This window comes from Suricata suricatta, chromosome 6 (genome assembly GCF_006229205.1).
Source record: "Suricata suricatta isolate VVHF042 chromosome 6, meerkat_22Aug2017_6uvM2_HiC, whole genome shotgun sequence".
Classification (NCBI taxonomy): Eukaryota; Metazoa; Chordata; class Mammalia; order Carnivora; family Herpestidae; genus Suricata; species Suricata suricatta.
In genome coordinates, this window is record NC_043705.1 from 2,198,823 (window position 1) to 2,218,744 (window position 19,922).

Sequence of the window (19,922 nt, forward strand, 5' to 3'; positions counted from 1 at the left end):
ACATATAAAGTAAAATTAAAGGGCATACAGAAATAGTAATCCACAAAACCAAAATATATTCTTGCTAATAAAAATATGGACAGAAGGGTTAAATGATCAAAATGAAGAAATATTCAGTAAGGTAGTATAAAAACACAAAAGAATAAAAATAAGACATAACACAGAAATTTATATAGGAGATCCAACATGTGTAAAAGCAGTTTTATAATTGGAGAACAGAGGAAATAGATGAAAGACATAGTCAGTGAAATAAATCATGAACATTTCCCAGAGCTACAAATGATGTATTGTCATATTAAGGTGCTTCTTGAGACTCTTGAGATAAATCTTGTGCTATTTGGTACACTCAAAACATAATAGATTCACAAGCCTCTCTAAAAAGAAAAATGTGTCAGGAACCATAAAGACTTTCAACTTCTTAATAACAAACTGAAAGACAACAGGACAATTTTTTTAACTTATTTTTAGGACAATTTTTTAAATAGGATAATATAGCTAGCCAACATTTCATTCATGTTCATCACCCATTTACCCCGCCCCCCACACACCTCCCCTCCAACAACTCTCAGGTTTTTTTTTTTTTCTCTCTTATGGTTTGCCTCTTTCCCTGTATTTATGTTATTTTATTTTTTCCTGCCCTTATTCTATGTTCATCATTTCCCTATCCTAAATTCCACATATGAGTGAAATCATATGGTATTTGTCTTTCCCTGATTGACTTTTTCACTTAGCATAATATACTATAATTCTATCCATTTCATTGCAAAAAGATTTCATTATTTTTCATGGCTGAGTTATATATACATATATAGATATTTGGACTGTTTCCCTAATTGTTGACTGTGCTAGTTTAGATTTATTCAGCAATATTTTGTCATTAAAGCACTAGTGCATGTGTGTTGACTCTCCCTTTTCAAATCCAGAAGAAATTAAACTCATTAATTCATATTCTTTACTATTTCTATGAAAATAGACTGCTGTGTCATTTACCATAAGCTACTCCATAGAAAAGCTCCAAATGTCATTTGAGCCTCTATTTTACTGATTATGTGGGAAAAGGGGAGAGAAATAAGACATAGATGTGCTGTAATTTCTACTTTAGAGATGACTATGTTTTTCTTGGCTGTGATAGTAAATTTATGCTTGAAAAAGAGAGAACTAAATGGTTTATAAGGTTTGGAGAAATTATCAATTAATTTTTGGCTAAAAGAAGTTATAAGGACATTTTAAATCATGACAGAAAAAAACAAACTTCAGGTTTCCTCATTTAATTTTCTGTCATATTCAGATGAAAATATATTTATTCATGTTTGGTATAACTTTGTACATTCTATGTTTGTTATAACTGTATACATGTTATCCAATACATTATACATTTGTTATAGTTATACCAAAACACAGAAGTATGATTGATTTCCCCTTGTGGCTTCTGTTTCTGAACCTTCTAATTTATACACTAATGATTCCTGGGAATTTGAAATCTCCTGGGGCATCAAAATCCCTATTGTTCTACCTCTTCCCTGCACCGTTTCCCAGGCTTCTCTCCAGTGTAACGGTTCTTCTCACGTCATCTCCATAGGAACCTTTCTATCAAGCAGTTTAGGTCCTTTGGAGTTACACAGGAAAGAAGGCAAAGCCCAGGACACAGTCCCCTTATCTGTCTCACCGATTGCTCGCATGGTATCTGCCATTGACTAGAGTCACCCACAGCCCAGCAGCTTTAAGCTCGACCTCTTCTGAGGACAAGGTCAAGAGTAGAAATGGCAGGTAGAAATCACAGGCCAGAGCCATTTGCTGGGGTTAAACCATCTGAAAACAGACAATTTTAACATCTTTGATTCTACACTTGGCAGCATGCCACCAAAAATAGTGAGTAAAGGTCTGCATATTGTATTTCTTCTGACACTCTTTTCACTTCTCAGATTGTCCATAAATTTGCTAATTAACAACCTTCTTTGGAGTCCTTCAGAAGGTGCAGATACCCACACACAGAAATAGAGAAGCATTAACTTGCTTCTTAGAGAAGTTCCTTTAATGATGCCAGGACATACTTGGAAATTAACACATGGCACATATCAGCCAATTTGAATAGATGCAAAATTATATAAAATTGTATAATTATAATGTCCTTCAATTGGAGTTATCTAATAAAATACCCTACATAAAATAAATACTGAATGATACTTCAAATAAAATAACAGGTAGGTATATGCAAACTCATAAAAAACAGAATGAGTAAAACGTAGCACTGTCAGTGACCCATAGAGTAAAGAAGATATGTTTAAAGTTTATTTATTTACTTTTGAGAAAGATAGTGGGTGGAGGGGGGGCAGAGAAGAAAGAGAGGGAGGGAGTGAATCCCAAGCAGATCTCAACCACCCTGAGCCAAAATTAAGAGCCATATGCCAACTAACTGAGCCATCCAGGCGCATTCAATAAAGAAGATTTTTAACTGGGTAAGTTAATCAAAGAAAATGACCTGAAGAAATAGTATGAATTAAACTTGAAATTAACTGATAGGCAAAAGTATGAAGAGAAAGCAGAAAGGCATTTCTAGGTGACAGAAAATGTGAGGGAAAAACATGAACAAAACCAGGCAGATCATAGAAAGTCATTTTATCATTTAATTTAAGACCAAGACAAGATATAGTATTTGGCTATAACACAAAAGCTGGATGTAGGGAAGACAGAAATTAAGGTGCTAAACGTTGAAAGCTAGAGTAATACGAATGTACAATCAAAACAATTTATTGATATGAGAGGCACCAGGAACTCACTTCTCCCACTACCACCAAGCTAATTATGTTCTACAAACAACAGTGAAATACAGCATTTTTATAGTACGAGAACAAAGATAACTGTGACACGCACAATGTAGTCCAAATAACCAGGTTTCCTGGCACAAATGATCATATTTTATAACATAAAAATTTAATAATATTTTTATAATATAATATAATATGCATATATATGTATACATATGTTTTATATATACATTTATATATATACACACACACAAATGGATGTGTATGTATGTATACATATGTAATATAGAACTACATATAATAAATTGGTGTGTAACTATGTGTATGAATATGTAAATATATAAATGGAAGATTCACAGAGGACGACTGAATCTTGAAAAAAAAATACCTGATGAAATTGTTCAGTAGTGAGACGCCAGGTAAGGAAATAATACGTGGACGTAAAAAACGTACATGCCATGGAGTTTGATCGATATTTAGCTCCAGAGTAGTAACTGGGGGACAGGAGATATCTCGGATACTAGTAATGAATTAAGTTTCAAAATAAGCTAGGGCAAATTGTAGGGCTTTAGAAAACCAAGCTAAATTTGTAGAGTATTCAATATATAAGTAAAGAAAATATTTAAACATTTTAGGAAGAGGAAGATAACTCAGAAGAGTGATTAAAGATCACTAACAAAGTTAGAGGAAATTTAAGAAGAGGAAAAATTGAAGGTGGAAGGGAAGAGAAGTGGAAGAGGATAATGGACATAAAACCAGAGCCAGAGTTAAATGCGTGAGTAGAGAGAGTCAGCAATTACACACATTGTGATTAAACAGGGAATTAGGTGACATTCTTCACCACAAATTATTAGCCCTACTCTGTCATTCTTCTATAGTTTTATTCTTTGGACACCAAAAGATTTTATGTCCTCAAAATAAATAAATAAATAAATAAATATATAAATAAATAAATTTATTTGAGATATAGCATGAGCGGGAGAGAGGGGCAGAGGGGGAGAGAAAGAATCTTAAGCAGGCTTTCCTCTCAGCTTGGGACCCTATGCTGGGCTTGATCCCACAACCCTGGGATCATGACCTGAACAAGAATCTAAAGTCAAATGCTGAACCGATTGAGCCACCAAGGCACACATATTTGTTTATTTGTTAACTTACTTATTTACTTATTTTTATTTTCCTCCAGTATTTTCTTGTTAAATATTAGTAATATGGAGTTTAAAATTCTATTTTATAAAACATTTGAGATTCAGAATGTTTTTAGTGATGATTCAAAGAAAATCACTTTAACCGGTATGACATTTAAAGATAGTGTTTTAGTTAGCTGGGGTCTGATCTACTACCACTTTGGTAAATGGTCAAGTCTTAGGAAAAAGTAGCCAAGAGGCACAAACAATAAGAAACCAGAAAGAAAAAAAATAAATAAAAAAGTTTGCTGCAGTGTGGAGATAATCGACAGTGATAAGAAAGAAGAGAGGCACAAAAGAGCAATTTCCCCATTTTTGTCAAGGACTTAACCCTTCATTTCACTCTTATATAAAAAATAACAATAACAACTAAACCGAGGGGAGAAACCAACAAATTAGGAGGGTATATTTGAATAGTTATTTTGCTTCGTTTGTCATGAATTTGTATAATAAAATTGTATCTAATCTTTCCCACATTCTAAAAATCAGGGTCAAAAAAAATCTGCAAGAACCGTTGGGAATTTATTAAACTATTGCAAAAACTAATCTGTGAATCAAAGAAAACGGCCTGCAGAAATAGTGTGACACGCTTGAAATTAAGTGATACACAAAGATATGGATAGAAAGTAGAAAGACATTCCCAAGTGACAGAAAATGTGAGGGAATGAGAATACAGGGCAAATACCAGTGATTGGAGTTGTAGGATGAATCTGACTATAATCATTTGCATCTTTAAAAACTGGACTTGGAATGGAGAGTGGGGGTAATTTAAGAGAGGTAAATACACAAGGCACTATATTACCATGTGAAAAGTATGGTATATGGGCATAACGAAGTTACATATTCGATTTCTTAAAGGTTGATCATAGAGGCAAACTAACATGATCGGTGGTAGTATCGAATAGGTTGAGAAATTCATATCTGGTCCTGGTTATTGAGGATCATAAGAACCAGAGAACCCAAAATATGCTCTTTCAAAGCATATTTGAAAAGATAGTATAAGATTTGGTAAGATCTTGGGGATATAGATTTGGGAATAGGTGAACTTTCACGAGAATTAGTTCACCACTGACAAGCAGCTTCAGGAATATTCAGAAAACGTAATCACAGAAAGTGAGAGAAAATGAATTTCTCTTAGGATGATATCACAACTTTCTACGGTACAAACAGACATGACTTGCTTTTCACCTATAGCCTCGTTCAGGATATTTAAGAACTAGAGGAAGAATACACAAATTTTCTATTTTAAAAAGCCTATTTCATTAAAGTTTTGTAAGAGACTTACATATTCTAAAGATATTGTCCATTTTTAGGAAAATATCTCCAGTATATGTCAGATTACTGCTTATTCTTTTTTTCTAATTAATAATATGTATTTTTTAATTTTCACCAAAATTAGTTGTACCTTTTGAAATGGTATTCAGGTTTTGTGTTTTGTTTTGAGTAGATTTCTGAGGACAAATTATAAATCTTTCTATCCAGTTGTTTCTATCTCTTTTTAGGTTTTAATTTATGCACACAGATATACATACAGGTTTTTATTAGAAGTTTATAAGAGTGTAACAGACAGAGTGGTTAGTGGCTGTGAATTTCTGTTTCCCCCCAATTTCTCATTCTCCTAAGGTACAGTAGAGATGGACAGGACCAATGACAGCACCCAGGGAAATTTCATCCTTTTGGGGTTTTCTGACCGTCCCCAACTGGAGAGGATCCTCTTTGTGGTCATCTTGGTTGCATATCTCCTGACTCTTGTGGGCAACACCACCATCATCCTGGTGTCCCGGCTGGACCCCCACCTCCACACTCCTATGTACTTCTTCCTCACCCACCTGTCCTTCCTGGACCTCAGCTTCACCACCAGCTCCATCCCTCAGCTACTCTATAACCTGAATGGACGTGACAAGACCATCAGCTACACAGGCTGTGCCATCCAGCTCTTCCTATTTCTGGGTCTGGGGGGTGTGGAGTGCTTGCTCCTGGCTGTCATGGCGTATGACCGGTTTGTTGCAGTCTGCAAGCCCCTGCACTACCTGGTGATCATGAATCCACGTCTCTGCTTGGGCTTAGTGTCCCTTGCTTGGGGCTGTGGTGTGGCCAACTCTTTGATTATGTCTCCATTGACTCTGTGGCTACCCCGCTGCGGATACTGCAAAGTAGACCACTTCCTGTGTGAGATGCCTGCTCTGATCCGGATGGCCTGTGTCAATACAGCTGCCGTTGAGGGCATTGCCTTTATTCTGGCGGTGGGCATTGTGCTGTCACCTCTGGTGTTCATCCTGATCTCCTACGGCTACATCGTGAGAGCTGTATTAAGTATCCAGTCATCCTCAGGGAGGCACAAAGTCTTCAACACCTGTGGCTCCCATCTCACAGTGGTATCACTTTTCTATGGAAACATCATCTACATGTACATGCAACCAGGAACCAGCTCCTCCAAGGACCAGGGAAAGTTTCTCACTCTTTTCTACAACATTGTCACACCGCTCCTGAACCCTATGATCTATACACTCAGAAACAAAGAGGTGAAGGGGGCGCTGAGAAGATTGGTTTTGGGAAATCTGTGTTTAAGGAAGAAATTATAATAAAACACAATGATAGCAGTTATTCCTTGTTAAAATCCTACAACATGTTTATCTTGCATGATTACCAACTAACTGTCAGGGTTCGGGAATATTTCATCACAGAGCTTATGATCCATCTTTAGTTATCTTTTGTGCAAGTCATGCAGGAGTACATAAATTATAATATTCAAAAATGGTTATCCTCAAAGGAATGTCTCTTGACCATTGCTGATGCACAAATATCTAGATGGTTCATATACTATACTAAAAAGTCAGGGACAGTGACCAGAGCCATGATTTCTAGTCAGTCTAGAAAAGAAAGAGAGAAAATAGAAATGAAATTTCTTTTACCCAGACTTTCTGAAATGTTTAACCATTAGAACATATTGAATATTTTATTCTAATCATTCACCTTACAAATTTTGATAAGATCTGTCAACATGGACAAGAATTTATTTTTCAGTATCATTATCCTACAACAAAAGCAACAAAGACAACAAAACACTCTCATAACACAGTGTGGCTATTATTCCTTCTTATCTATCTATTCATTCAATCACAATTATTGAATGGTTTTGTATTGCAGGCACTGAACTGCAGGTTCTGGGATTAAAGTTCTGATCAAGATGAAGAAGGTCCCTTGGGGTGCCTTGTGGCTCAGTCAGTTAAGCATCTGGCTCTTGATTTCAGCTCAGGTCATGATCTCACATTGGTTTGTGAAATCAAGCCCCGTGTTGGGCTCCACACTGATAATGTGGAGCATGCTTGGGAATCCCTCTGTCCCTTTATCTCTACCTGTCCCCACTCTTTCTTTCTCCCTCTCAAAATAATAAATAAAACATTTAAAAAAAGACTGACACAGTCCCTGATTTTGTGAAATTTAACTATCAATATGTATGCTGGTGACAATAAATTACAAGGAATAAAGCTATCATTGAATGATAAATGTCAATAAAATAAAAATATTTATATATACACATATTGATATCTATGTCATGGGAAGTAACCATGAAGTTGGAAAAGGTTGAATGTTCTGGGAAGGTTTCTATTGAAATAATATTTTACATGAGCCCAGAGGATGAAAAGGAGGACCTGTCACACTCATTCCACTAGAAGGGATGTTAAGTTTAAATTTTCCAGGTAAGAGAACTTGGCATGCTTTGAGTCAGAAGAATGGGCATTGTGCATGGAGTGTGGTTCTAGACAGATAATAGTGGAGATAGAATTAAAGAGATAGACAAGGCCAGAGCATGGAGAATCTAACAGGCAATGTTACATACAGACTAGGAAGTTCAATGGCGTCATAGACGTTGTTAAGAAAGTAAATAATATGATTTTCAATTTCACAGGTTCACTTCTTCTGTTGTGCAGAGCATAGAAGTTTTGGGGCAAAGATGAAGCAAAAAAGACTACGACAGTTAATGAGGCAACAATGGGTAATTATTTGCGATAAACAGTATTAGTAGAAAGATAATCAGAGATGTATTTTAGAGATCAGGCCAAGTGTATTTTCTAAGGGAACTTATAGAGTGAGAAATGATTAGGAATTAAAAGTGATGTAATTTGTAATTTTAACAAGTAGGTGTTGGTTGGGATAGGATTGTGGAATGGGAGTGACTGAAGTAAAACCAGATATGCAGTTGGGGTAGGTATTCAAATGTTCTCTTGTAGACTAATTATATTTGAAAGAAAGAATAAATAGTCAAACAAAGATATCAATGTAGTGGTTATGTAAAAGGTCAGGAGCTCAGGTTAGAAAGGAAAAGTTGCCAATATTAATTGGAATTCACCAGTATAAAGATGTTATTTAAATGCATCAGATTTTACTGCCCATTTATGGAGTAGAAATCGATAAGGTAACTGAAGTAAACAAATCAAACTAAGGAAAGGAAAAGAAAAGAAAAAAAGAAAGAGACTAGAACTAAGTTCTAAAATGAATTTATGTTTCTAGCATCTGAGGGGCTCAGTTGGTTGAGCACTCAACTCTTGGTTTCAACTGAGGTCATGATCTTACAGTTTTGTGAGTTCTAGTCCCATGTCGGGCTCTGTGCTGGCAATGCAGAGCTTGCTTGGGATTCTCTCTCTCCCTCTCTCTGTGCTCCTCCCCCACTCATTCAAACTCTCTCAGAATAAATAAACAAACTTAAAACATAAAAAATAAAGTGAGTGAATGATTAGAAATCAGAGGAAAGGGATCTACAAAGCATTCAAATTGGACAGCGTGGTAAATGGTTTGCAAATATGACTATTACTGGTTTCTTTTGTTCTATGCATGTTTTTTACCCTTCTGTTTACAGACAAACACTTCAGTATGGTCTGGTCCTGTGACTTGCTTTGGTCAACAGAGTATGTTAGTTGTTAATGTTGTATGTATTTTGGGTCCAGTTCACCAGCAGCCTGGCTGCTACTCTGTTCTTGTTGCTGTTGTTGTTTTCTTGGGATCTAAGTTTATGTAAATAACCTCAGGACACACTGCTAAACACTGACAGGCAATAGGAACAGAGATAGGTCCAGCTGACCCAGTCAGTCCAGCCTCCAGCACTGTGAATGAGGTCATCCAACCAGAACCAAACACAGGAAATACATCTTTGCAAGTGGTCCACGCAGCCAGAACATGGAACAAAGATGAGCCATTCCTGCTAAGCTCTGTAAAAATTTCTGATTTATAAATAAGAACAACAATATGTAGTTTCCACTAGGTTTGAAGATGGTTTTGTCGGTAGTAGTAAATAATAATCAGAAAATAAAACAAAAATGTTTTGTTGTTGTTTGTTTTCGTTTTTGTTTTCTTTTAAATTATTGTTTTGTTTTTGTTTGAAATCAAGTTCTAGATGGAGTCATCAAGTGTTTGCTATGCCTGTAAGAAACTTGCAAGGGAAAGCATATATGTCACCCTACAAAGAGATGTTGGTGACATTGACTAAACAGAGGATCAGTTGAGAATAAAATCTCATTTGGAGTGTGAAGAAAGAAGGGGGATTTAAAAAAGTGGAAGTTTTTGCTAGAATACTCTATGGTATGAAAAGGAAACAATGCCTCATTATGGACAGTTTTGTTTCATTTACAAATAGCATGTACTAAATGGGTCTGTAAATTGAATCTAATATTTAAATGTAGAGGAAGTCTCTTTTGGTATCAGAGGAAGTGTCTGGTACAAGCATTGAGTTCTTTAAAAATAGAAAATCTTGGTGAATTCAAGGCTTTCAGTAGGAACGAGTACATTCCTAAGTTGTAACAGGCTAAAAAATACTGTATGAGTATGTATTTTTATGGAAATAATGCATGGAGTTTTTCATTGTTTCAATTTCCTCATTACAATGTAAGAGTTAGTGACCAGTTGCAACATATTGAAAGGCTGAATGGTGACAGAGAATGTAGGTTGATATGAAGAGTGAAAATAAGGTAAAATATAGTCTTTCATTAAGGTTTATTTATTTATTATTTAGGAGGGGGAGGGCCAGAGAGAGAGAGGGAGAATGAATCTCAAGTAGGCTCTGCACTGTCAGCACAGAGCCTAACACAGAGCTTGATCTCAGGAACCAGGAGATAATGACCTGCGCCAACATCAAGAGTCAGATATTTAAGTGACTGAGCCATCCTGGTGCCCCAGTAAAATGCAGTTTTGAACTGGAAAACTGAAATATCTTTGTAGGCATATCTTACTTCTTGCTGTGCTTTCTTGTCCTTTATCATTTTTGAATACGTATTTAAAATAAAACAAGGTAGCACAATTTAAAAATTATTCTCCAGAGGTATGAAACTTTTCAAATATTGGTGAACTGTTAGCAGACAATGGAATTCTTCCATATGTGAAGGTGATAGAAGAGAACGGTGCAGCAGAAGAGAAAACATATCCTTATTGATTTGAAATCAATAATTTTTTAAAATGTTGGTTTCAGATCACATAACAGAGGATTTGAATTTCTGGAGAGGTCAAGAAGGTTGGTGTGAAAGTATGTGGATAATTTCTGTTGTTAAAATAGAGATGAAGAGGGGCGCCTGTGTGGCTCAGTTGGTTAAGTGTCCGACTTCAGCTCAGGTCATGATCTCACAGCATGTGAATTCAAGCCCTGCATTGGGCTCTGTGCTGACAGCTGGGAGCCTGAATCCTGCTTTGGATTCTGTGTCTCCCTCTCTCTCTCTCTCTCTCTCTCTGCCCCTCTCCTGCTTATACTCTGTCTCTCTCAAAAATAATAAACATTAAAAAATTTAAAAAATAGATAAGAGCAAAAATTAGAAAAGAAGGCATCTTATTTAATAATGTAACAAAAATTAGTAAGGAGGCAACACTTACTCTCTTTAATTCCTATCTGTTGACCTCAGAATAACTTCATCCTCCTGTCAGTTTCCTTATGGTCATAAGAAGATTGCTACATCTCCAAATGATTATTAGTATCAAAGGCAAAAAAAATAACATGAGAAATTAAAATGAATAATCGATAGGCCTTAGGAGTGGCCTTTGCCACTTTCTGGCAAAAGTCATCCAAGATTTTTCATTTAAGTCTAATTGGTCATCTCTTGCTGAATGGATACCTACAAAGGTTAATAATTTTAGCTCATCAGTTGCTTCTCACAATGAAGATATCAAATTCTACTAATAATGAGGATGATTTTATACAACAGAGTCAGATTCTATACAACAGAGTCAGGTTAATAATGAGTATGATTCTATGCAACAAAGTCTGCCTGACGTCCATTCCTAAAGGATGCTGTCACTGTCAAAGAGCTCTAGAGCAAAAGTTTTCCACCAGAAATACCTTAGGGAAGATTAAAGAAAAGTGATAAAGGAGTCCCAGTCCGGACTAGTGTCTTCAATATCTCTGGGAGATATTCTAGGATACAATTCTGTATAGCCAGAGTTTTATTCTAGGTCTAAAAAATGATTATATTCAAAAGTGTGGTTTGTCATCTGAGCGGGATGGGGAAAAAAAACAATGGAGTGAGTCAAGTCAGGTCAGAAAGCACATGGATTCAGATGGATAAGTCATAAGTAGCTTGAAGCCACCAAGAACAATAAATGAAGATGTGACGTCAATGATAACTTGGAACAAAATATAGTGTGCATAGTTTTATCTCATGATGGTACTTCAGCATAGGTACTTCTTCACAGCATGAGGAAGTCAATGAGAATAACAAGAGTAATGACATTTGCATAGTACCTGTCCTTCTAAGTACTTTAAAGGGTTTTAAACTGTATCTAGATTACAAAATCAAAAACAAACTTCTAAGTCAGTGAGCATGAGAACAAACAGTTCCCAAGGTAATAAAATACAATTTTATTTTACTTATTTCAATTAATTTATTTTTAAATTTTTGTTTAATTTTGAGAAAGAGACACAGAGCAGGAGTTGGGGAGGGCAGAGAGAGAGAGGGAGACATAGAATCCAAAGTAGTCTCCAGGTTCTGAGCTGTCAGCAGCTCATGGGCTTAAACCCATGACCTGAGCCAAAGTTGGCCGCTTAACCAACAGAGTCACCTAGGCACACTTTTTAATTTTATTTTATTATGTTTTATTTTATTTAATACATTTATTTACATTTATTTATTTATTTTGAAAGAAACAGAGAGTGTGAGTGGGGGAGGGGCAGAGAGAGAGGGAAAGAAAGAGAATCCCAAGCAGGCTCTGCACTGTTAGTGCGGCCAGAACCCATGAAACCATAAGAGTCGAAATCAGGAGTCAGATACTAAACTGACTGAGCCACTCAAGTGCCCCTATCATGTTTTTTTAATTACTGGATTATAATAGCCTGAATTACTTCAATTCTAAATAATATGAACATACTTTTAAATACCTCTGCCGATTTATTGCTAGTTTTAGGGAAGGAAAAAATTCCTCTATTCACCTTAGGTTCATTCACTGACTGTAGGTCTGCAAATTAGAATGATAGAAGACAGACTTATAAGAGGAAACAAATTCATTAAATACATCACATATACATGAAAAACTTCAAGAAGTGGTTAAAACTTGGGTTTACATAGCATCTTAGCAAAGAATGATAATTTTGTAGAAGTGACAAGAAAAAGGAAAAAAAAAAGATCTTTGGGTTTTTAGTGTTGGCAACTTGTGGATAATCAAGTATATGAGGAAACGAATGACAGATTACTGTTAGTTTAAAGGTTTCTTTTGTGGGTGCCTGGGTGCCTCATTAGGTTAAACATCTGACTTTGGCTCAGGTCATGATCTCATGGTTTGTGAGTTTGAACCCTGCATCAGGCTCTCTGCTTTCTGCACAGAGCCTGCTTTGGATTCTCTGCCACCCCTCTCTCTGCTCTCTGCACAGAGCCTGCTTTGGATTCTCTGCCACCCCTCTCTCTGCCCATCCGTCACTCTTTCACTCTCTTTCAAAAACAAACATTAAAAATAAATAGGTAAATAAATAATATAAGGTCTGTTTTGTAGACTTCTCTGGTGCTATCTCTTGGTTGATTAGGGTCTTGAGTTGTCTCCAATGATTAACTTATCTCCTTATTAGACAGAGGAAGGAGACACCTTTACTAATTTATGTCCTGGTTTTATGCATAGAGTGGAAAGCTAGGAATTTTTTTGTATCACTTTCTAGTTGTCTTCAATTCAAAATAATCAATATACCAAAGTGGCACATTTTGGGGTGAAATATTTCACTGCGTTTCATTTCTCCATTCCCCTGTATAAAGGGAGATAAAAGCATTAATTGGAACATGCAGAAAAGATACGAGATCTGGAGAGTCTCTGCAATGCATACATATGCACACACACTAAATATAAAATGTTGCTGAGAGAAACAGAAAATATTACTAAAAGGAAAGGAATAGCATGTTCATGTATTTTAAAGCTTCAACAATTTTAGTTGAGTTTGTATTTCCACATAACACTATATTTCCATGCCATTAAAAATGCAAAAAGAGGTCTTATGTACTCCTTAGCAAATTTCCCAGTGATAGAATCTTTCAAAACTTCAGCAAAAAATCATAAGCACAATACCTCATTAATCCAGACTAGATGCAAAACAGAACAATCACCACAGACATATCTCTTATACCTGCATCCATTCTGTGTCCTTCACTAAATATCAGAACCACTAAACAGTTCTCTATTTCTAAAATGTTGTCATTGCAAAATGGTGTATAAATGGAATCAGATAATGTAAACTTCAAAAAGTGATTTTTTAAAAGACAATTATTTAGAGCTGTTTTAGGGTCATAGGAAAATAGAGGAAAAGGTACAGAAATTTCCCATATACCTCTCTTCCTTCACAAATCCATAAACACTGTCATAATTAACATTCTCCACCATAGTAATACATTAGCTATGTTTGACAGGCTTACACTGACATATCATAATCCCCCAAAGTCCGTGATTAGAGTTTACTTTTGGTGTTGTACATCCTGTGGGACTGTACAAATGTATAAAGCCATACACACATCTTAGGCACCATAGACAGTATTTTTACTGAGATAAAGATCATCAGTGACCTTTTTCACTCTCCATCACACCAATCTTTCCTCTTGTACCCAGTCCATAGTGTTACCTTTTCCAGAACATTGTACAATTGATATCATAGAGTATGTAGTCTTATTCTCACTTAGTAATATGCATTTAAAATTCATCCATGTCTTTTCATATCGTGATAGATTACTTCTTTTTAGCCCTAAAAAAGTGCTCCACTGTTTGGATGTGCCAAAGTTTATTTATCCATTTGCCTTGGCAGAATACCTGAAACTAAAGTGTGTACAAATTAAGGGACCCGGGGATCCACACACAGAAGACACTTTGGCAGGAGAGCTGAAACGGATATAGACCCAGATGTTTCAGGATTCTGTACCAAGGGTGTCTATGGAGGACTCGAGCTGAAGTGTTGTACAGGCTAGGAGATCCTGGGCACTCTATGCTGGGCACCCTTTCAGAAAAGTTAAATTTAATATGTGCATGAGTGGGTGTGTTCCTGAGCTCTCCATTAAATACATGCCCTTACAAGTCAGCTGAAGACTACTTGTGTGCACACTGGGTTGTTCCAAGGTGCTCGTGCAGGGAGTTCCCTGGCTGGCTGACTAGAGTCAATGTAGGCATGAGTCGGGGGTTCATGGGCCTTTGTGCAGAGGGGCACACTGGAAACATGGCTGGATCTGAGGTAAATATCAGCCAGGATATTCGGGAGTTCTCTGTGCCAAGGGTGCCCTAGCAAGCTTCCTGAAGCCAAAGTGATATGAACCTGGTGTACTGCAGGGATGCTTTACACATCTGTCACCTTGGCATGAAGCCTGGAACTGTAGTTGGTGCTAACCAGGGATGTTCTACTGTGACTGCCCTTTGGCCACCTTGGTGGGAAGGCTGGATCTGGTGTAGACTAGGGCCCCTGGGCTCACTGAGGTGCAGGTCATTTGGGATGCCCCAACTGTGCATGCACTGGTCTGTGCTTTCAAGGTGTAGGGGTTATGTAACTATTGTGCCTTAGCCAACACCACCCACAAGAATGTTCCAGCAGCTCCCTTATCTTTAGGGAGAGTTCTAGGTCTGGCTCTTTTATGTATTAATTGTCCTTTAAAAACTCAGCTTTTTAAAAAATTTTATTTATTTATTTTGTGAAAGAGAGAGAGAAAGAAAGAGAGAGAGAGAGAGAGAATTCCAGGCAAGCTCTGCACAGTCAGCACAGAGCCCACCACAAGCCTCAAACTCAAGAACTGTGAGATCATGACTCAAGCTGAAGTCAAGAGTTGGATGCTTAACTGACTGAGCCACCCAGGCACCCCTAAAAACTCAGGTTTTTAATTGTGCCACAGTGCAACAGGGGCTGGTGTGAACTACAGGACCTGGGGCTTGCTGAAGCAGCACCCTGGCTATGGGGTCCAAACCCTGCTCTGGTCTATATTTTCAAGATGGTGGGGGGAAGCATAAACCACATCATTCTCCATTCTTCCTGACCCAGAGAGAGAGTTCCAGCAGCCCCTCTGCCATTTGGAGGAGTTTGGGGCTGGCTGTTTTATGAACTAGTTGCTTTCTAAAACTGTGGCTGTTTTCCGTGCCCAAGGAAAGATAAATCTGTTCCTAGTTCCTAAGTAGTATCCCTCCCCACTGTAGTTCAAAACATCAGGGGTGGGAGTCCCTATCACTAATATGTCTCTGTCTTTATTGCTATTGTCTTTGGGTATTCACTCTTACTTTGGTTGTGCAGAAATTCAGTCAGTCTTCAGTTCTTCTGGAAGAATTGCTCTATAAATAGGTGTAACTTGCTGTGTTCTGTAGAGAAAGTGAGTTTAGGACCTTTGTATGGACCAGAACTCTCTTCTAATGTGTTTTTATTTCACTTATTGAGTTCTTCATCTCTGACTGGTTCTGTTTTATGTTTTCTATTTCTTTGTAGAAGTTCTCACTGAGTAAATTCACTCTCCCCTCCCCTACCAGGTCTAGTGAGTAACTTTTTGACCATTACTTTGAATTCCTTATCAGGCATATTGCTTATCTCAATAGTTTTTGCTGTGACTTTGTCTTGCTCTTTCATTTGGGACTATTCCTCTGTGTCTTCATTTTGTCTAACTCTCTGCGATTGTTCCTATGTGTTAGGAAGGTTTGCTACATCTTTGTCTTGAAAGTAGAAAAGGTACTGTAGTGCGCTGTGGCACAGTGCCCCCTGGTGACAGGACCAGGTGGTCTGGGGCTGTCTCCTGTGTGGTCTGTGTATGCTCTACTGTTGGGGTTGAGCCACATTGGTCTTAATCCCCATCACCTGCAATGACCCACTTTGCTTCCTGTGGGTGCACAGGGCAGACATTGTTTCTTTCACTGTCGGGTGGCTATCTGAGGCCATGGTGGGTTCAGAGATGAGCAGGAAGAATAGTCAGACTAGAGATCTGCAGTTAGTCTCTCTGCTTCAGCTGTGGGCAAGCTACAAGGCTGGCCTGTTGAAACTGCTCGTGTGCCCTCTTCCTAGGGCAGAAGTCACTTTGGAGTGGTGCTGGCCACTCAGAACCGCTTTGGGGAGATCCCAACAAAGGCAGGCGGATTGAATGTGGCAGGTCTGCAGGGGCACAGGAGGGTGGGGCCCATGGTATTAGTAAAAGAGGTAGACAGTGTTAGTTCTTGTTCCCACACGTGTCTGGCTGTCTAAGCTGGCAGAGAGGAAAACAAGTGACATTGACCAGCACTTTTGTAATTAGAGAAGTCTCTTGAATGTCCCTAACCCTTCAGTGCATATGCTCAGATTAGGAATAAGTCTCCACATACACACCAGATGCTTTTCAGACTGTTCTTTCTGTGCCATATGGGATGCGGGGTTATATATTAGGCTTGGTCTTTAAGGGTGAGCACTCAGTATCCAGGGCAAAACCCTGCTGATTTTAAAATCTCCTGAATTTAAGCCCCACTAATTTTCAAAGCCATGTGTTATGGGGACTTCTCTCCCAGTGCAGGTCCCCAGTGCCTGGGGTGCCTGGAATGGTGTCTGATCATCTCATTTCTATGTGCTGGTGGTGTCCTTGCCCCTTGTGATTAGTCTTGTCAAGGGGAGGTTGGTTCCTAATGATGTCTCTGCCCCTTTTGCCCTGTATGATGTGGCCTCCTCGCTAGGATGAACTGTGGAAGGTCTCTCCTCTCAGTCCTCTGGTCATTTTCCAAGTTAATTTTACAAACGTAGCTGTTACCTCAGTGCGCCTATTGGACAAGGTGACCGCAGGATCCTCCTGTCTCTGCCTTTATTTCTTCTTCTTTTTATTTCCTTGGTGTTCTTGCTAGAAATTCTAATGCTGTATTATTAGAAATGATGAAAGGTATCATCTTTCTCTTGTTCCCAAACATAGAGGAAATCTTACATTCTTAAACCATTGAGTATAATGTAAGCTGTCGGCTTGTGATAGATGACTTTTATTTTCTTGGGGTAATATACTGTTATTTCTACTTTATGAGTGTTCATTTGTTTTATCATGAAAGGGTTTGACCTTTGTCAATTACTTTTTTTGCATTAGTTGAGATAAATAGATTATTTATTCTTTTTTTTCTATTAAGGTGGTATATTACATTGTGAATTATTGCATATTGAATCATCCTTGAATTACAAGAATAAACTGTATTTTTCATGGCATACAATTACTTTAATGTGCTGCTGCTGTTTCTTAGTAGTTTAGTGGTAATTTTTGTGTCTATAATCAACAGATATATTGTTATGTAGAATTTTATTCTTGTAGTAACTGTCTATCGATTTGGTATTAGATTAATGCAGTCCTCACAGAATGAAATCCTTTCCATGATTTTTTTTGAGGAGTTTCAAAAGATTAGTGTTAATGCACTTGCATATATTTAGGCATTAGATTATGGCCTGTGCTTTGTTGGGATGTTGTGATTACTGTTTCAGTATCTTGTTGTTTTACCCCTTTTTAATTTAATTTCTATTTTGTCTGATATTTGCATACCCATCTCAATTCCTTTTTGAACATTGTGTACATATTCATTTTTTTTCTTTCAACTTGTTTGTATACATGGATCTACAGTGTCTTCCAGACATACAGTTGGATCATTTGTTTAAACCATTTTGACAACATATGCCCTTGCTTGGGGAATGTAACTAGTTTATTTTTTTAAAATTACATTTTGGGGGCACCTGGGTGGTTCAATTGGTTAAGCGTCTGACTCTTAATTTTGACTCAGGTCATGAAATCAGTTTGTGAGATCAACCCCTATATCAGGCTTTCTTTCTGCTGACAGTGCAGACCCTGCTTGGAATTCTCTCTCTCTCTCTCTCTCTCTCTCTCAAAATAAAGAAATAAATATTTTTTAAAAACTAAGTTCTTATTTAAATTTCAGGCAGTTAGCATACATTACATTACTAGTATCAGGTGTACAATACAGCTATTCAACACTTACAAAACCTGGTGCTCATCACCACAAGCGTACTCCTTAATCCCCATGGCCTTTTTAACCCACCCCCCACCAAGCTCCCTTCTGGTAACTGTCAGTTTATTCTCTGTGCTTAAGAATCTGTTTCCTGGTTTGACTCTTTGCCTTTTTATTTTCTCTTCCTTTTATAAATTTATTTTGTCTCCTAAATTCCACATAGGAGTGAAATCATTTGGTGTTTGTCTTTCTTCAACAGACTTATTTTACGCATAATATTCTCAACCTCCATGCGTGTCAGTGAAAATAGCGAGATTTCATTTGTCCCTAAGCCTGAGTATATGTCATTGTATGTATATATACATATATACCACATCTTCTTTATTCATTAATCAGTCAGTGCACAACTGGGTGCTTTCCAGAGTTTAGCTATTGCATATAATGCTGCTATAAACATTGGGGTGCCTGTATCCCTTTGAATTAGTATTTTTGTAGTATTTGAGTAAACACGTAGTAGTAATTGCTGGATCTTATAGTTCTTTTTTTAATGTTTATTTATTTTTGAGAGAGAGAGAGAGAGAGCATAAGCTGGAGAGGGACAGAGAGAGTGGGAGACACAGAACCTAAAACAGTTCCAGGCTCAGAGATGTCAGCACAGAGCCTGATGTGGGGCTCAAACTTAGGAACCGTGAGATCATCACCTGAGCTGTGAGATCATCACCTGAGCTGAAGTCTGAGGCTTAACTGACTGAGCCACCCAAGCACCCCCGGGTAGTTCTATTTTTTAACTTTTTGAGGAACACTCATAGTGTTTTCCAGAGTGGCTGCACTAGTTTGCATTTCCACCAACAGTGTCAAGTGTTCCCCTTTCTCTGCATCCTCACCAATGTCTATTCTTTCTTAGGTTGTTGATTTTAGTCATTTGACATATGCAAGGGTTTGATTTGTACTTCCCTGATGATTAGTAATATTTAGCCTTCTTTCATGTGTCTGGTGGCCATTTGTATGTCTTCTTTGGAGAAACATCTGTTCTTGTCTTCTGCCCATGTTTATATGGATTATTCATATTGGAGTGTTAATTTTATAAGTTCTTTGTATATTTTGGATGATAACACTTTATCTTATTTTGCAAATATCTTATTCTATTCCAGATGTTGTGTTTTAATATACTTTAGTATTATTGACTGTTTCCTTCACTATGCAGTTTTAATTTTGATGAAACCGCAATAGGTCTTTTTTGTTTAGTTTTAGTTTTTTGTTTTGTTTTGTTTTGTTTTTGTTTTTGCTTTTCCTACCATTGCCTCAGGAGTAATATCTAGAAAAAAGTTGCTATTGGGGGCACCTGGGTGGTTCAGCCATGTCTCAGGTCATGATCTTGATATTTCTGAGTTCAACCCCCACAATGGACTCTGTGCTGACAGCTCATAGCCTGGAACTTGCTTCAGATTCTATGTTTCCCTCTCTCCCTGCCCATTCCTTGCTCACACTCTCTCGCTCTCTCTCCCTAGAATAAAGAACGGAGGAGGGAGAGAGAGTTGGGGAGAGAGAGGGATGCAGGACTTGAGAGACTATTGAATGCTGAGAATGAACTGAGGGTTGGGGGGGAGGGGGG

The 19,922-nt window shown here is 37.6% G+C and overlaps 2 protein-coding genes across 5 annotated transcripts in view; both read left to right on the plus strand.

Annotated features, from left to right (window-relative positions):
• LOC115293663 (olfactory receptor 2W3) overlaps positions 1-19,922 on the plus strand; it is a 101,596-nt gene that overhangs the window by 19,431 nt on the left and 62,243 nt on the right. For all 4 annotated transcript variants that reach the window (XR_003909556.1, XR_003909555.1, XM_029941334.1 and 1 more), the window contains exon 2: positions 7,860-7,946. Coding sequence is in view for 2 of the 4 variants with exons in the window: in XM_029941334.1 (XP_029797194.1) it covers positions 7,860-7,946 (87 nt within the window). In the remaining 2 variants the exon portion in view is untranslated. The remainder of the gene's footprint in view (positions 1-7,859; positions 7,947-19,922) is intronic.
• On the plus strand, positions 1,622-6,541 carry LOC115293665 (olfactory receptor 2W3-like). Its single transcript, XM_029941340.1, has 3 exons — positions 1,622-1,879; positions 3,401-3,540; positions 5,579-6,541. The coding sequence occupies exons 2-3, from the start codon at positions 3,537-3,539 to the stop codon at positions 6,529-6,531; spliced, it is 957 nt and encodes a 318-aa protein (XP_029797200.1). The 5' UTR covers positions 1,622-1,879; positions 3,401-3,536; the 3' UTR covers positions 6,532-6,541.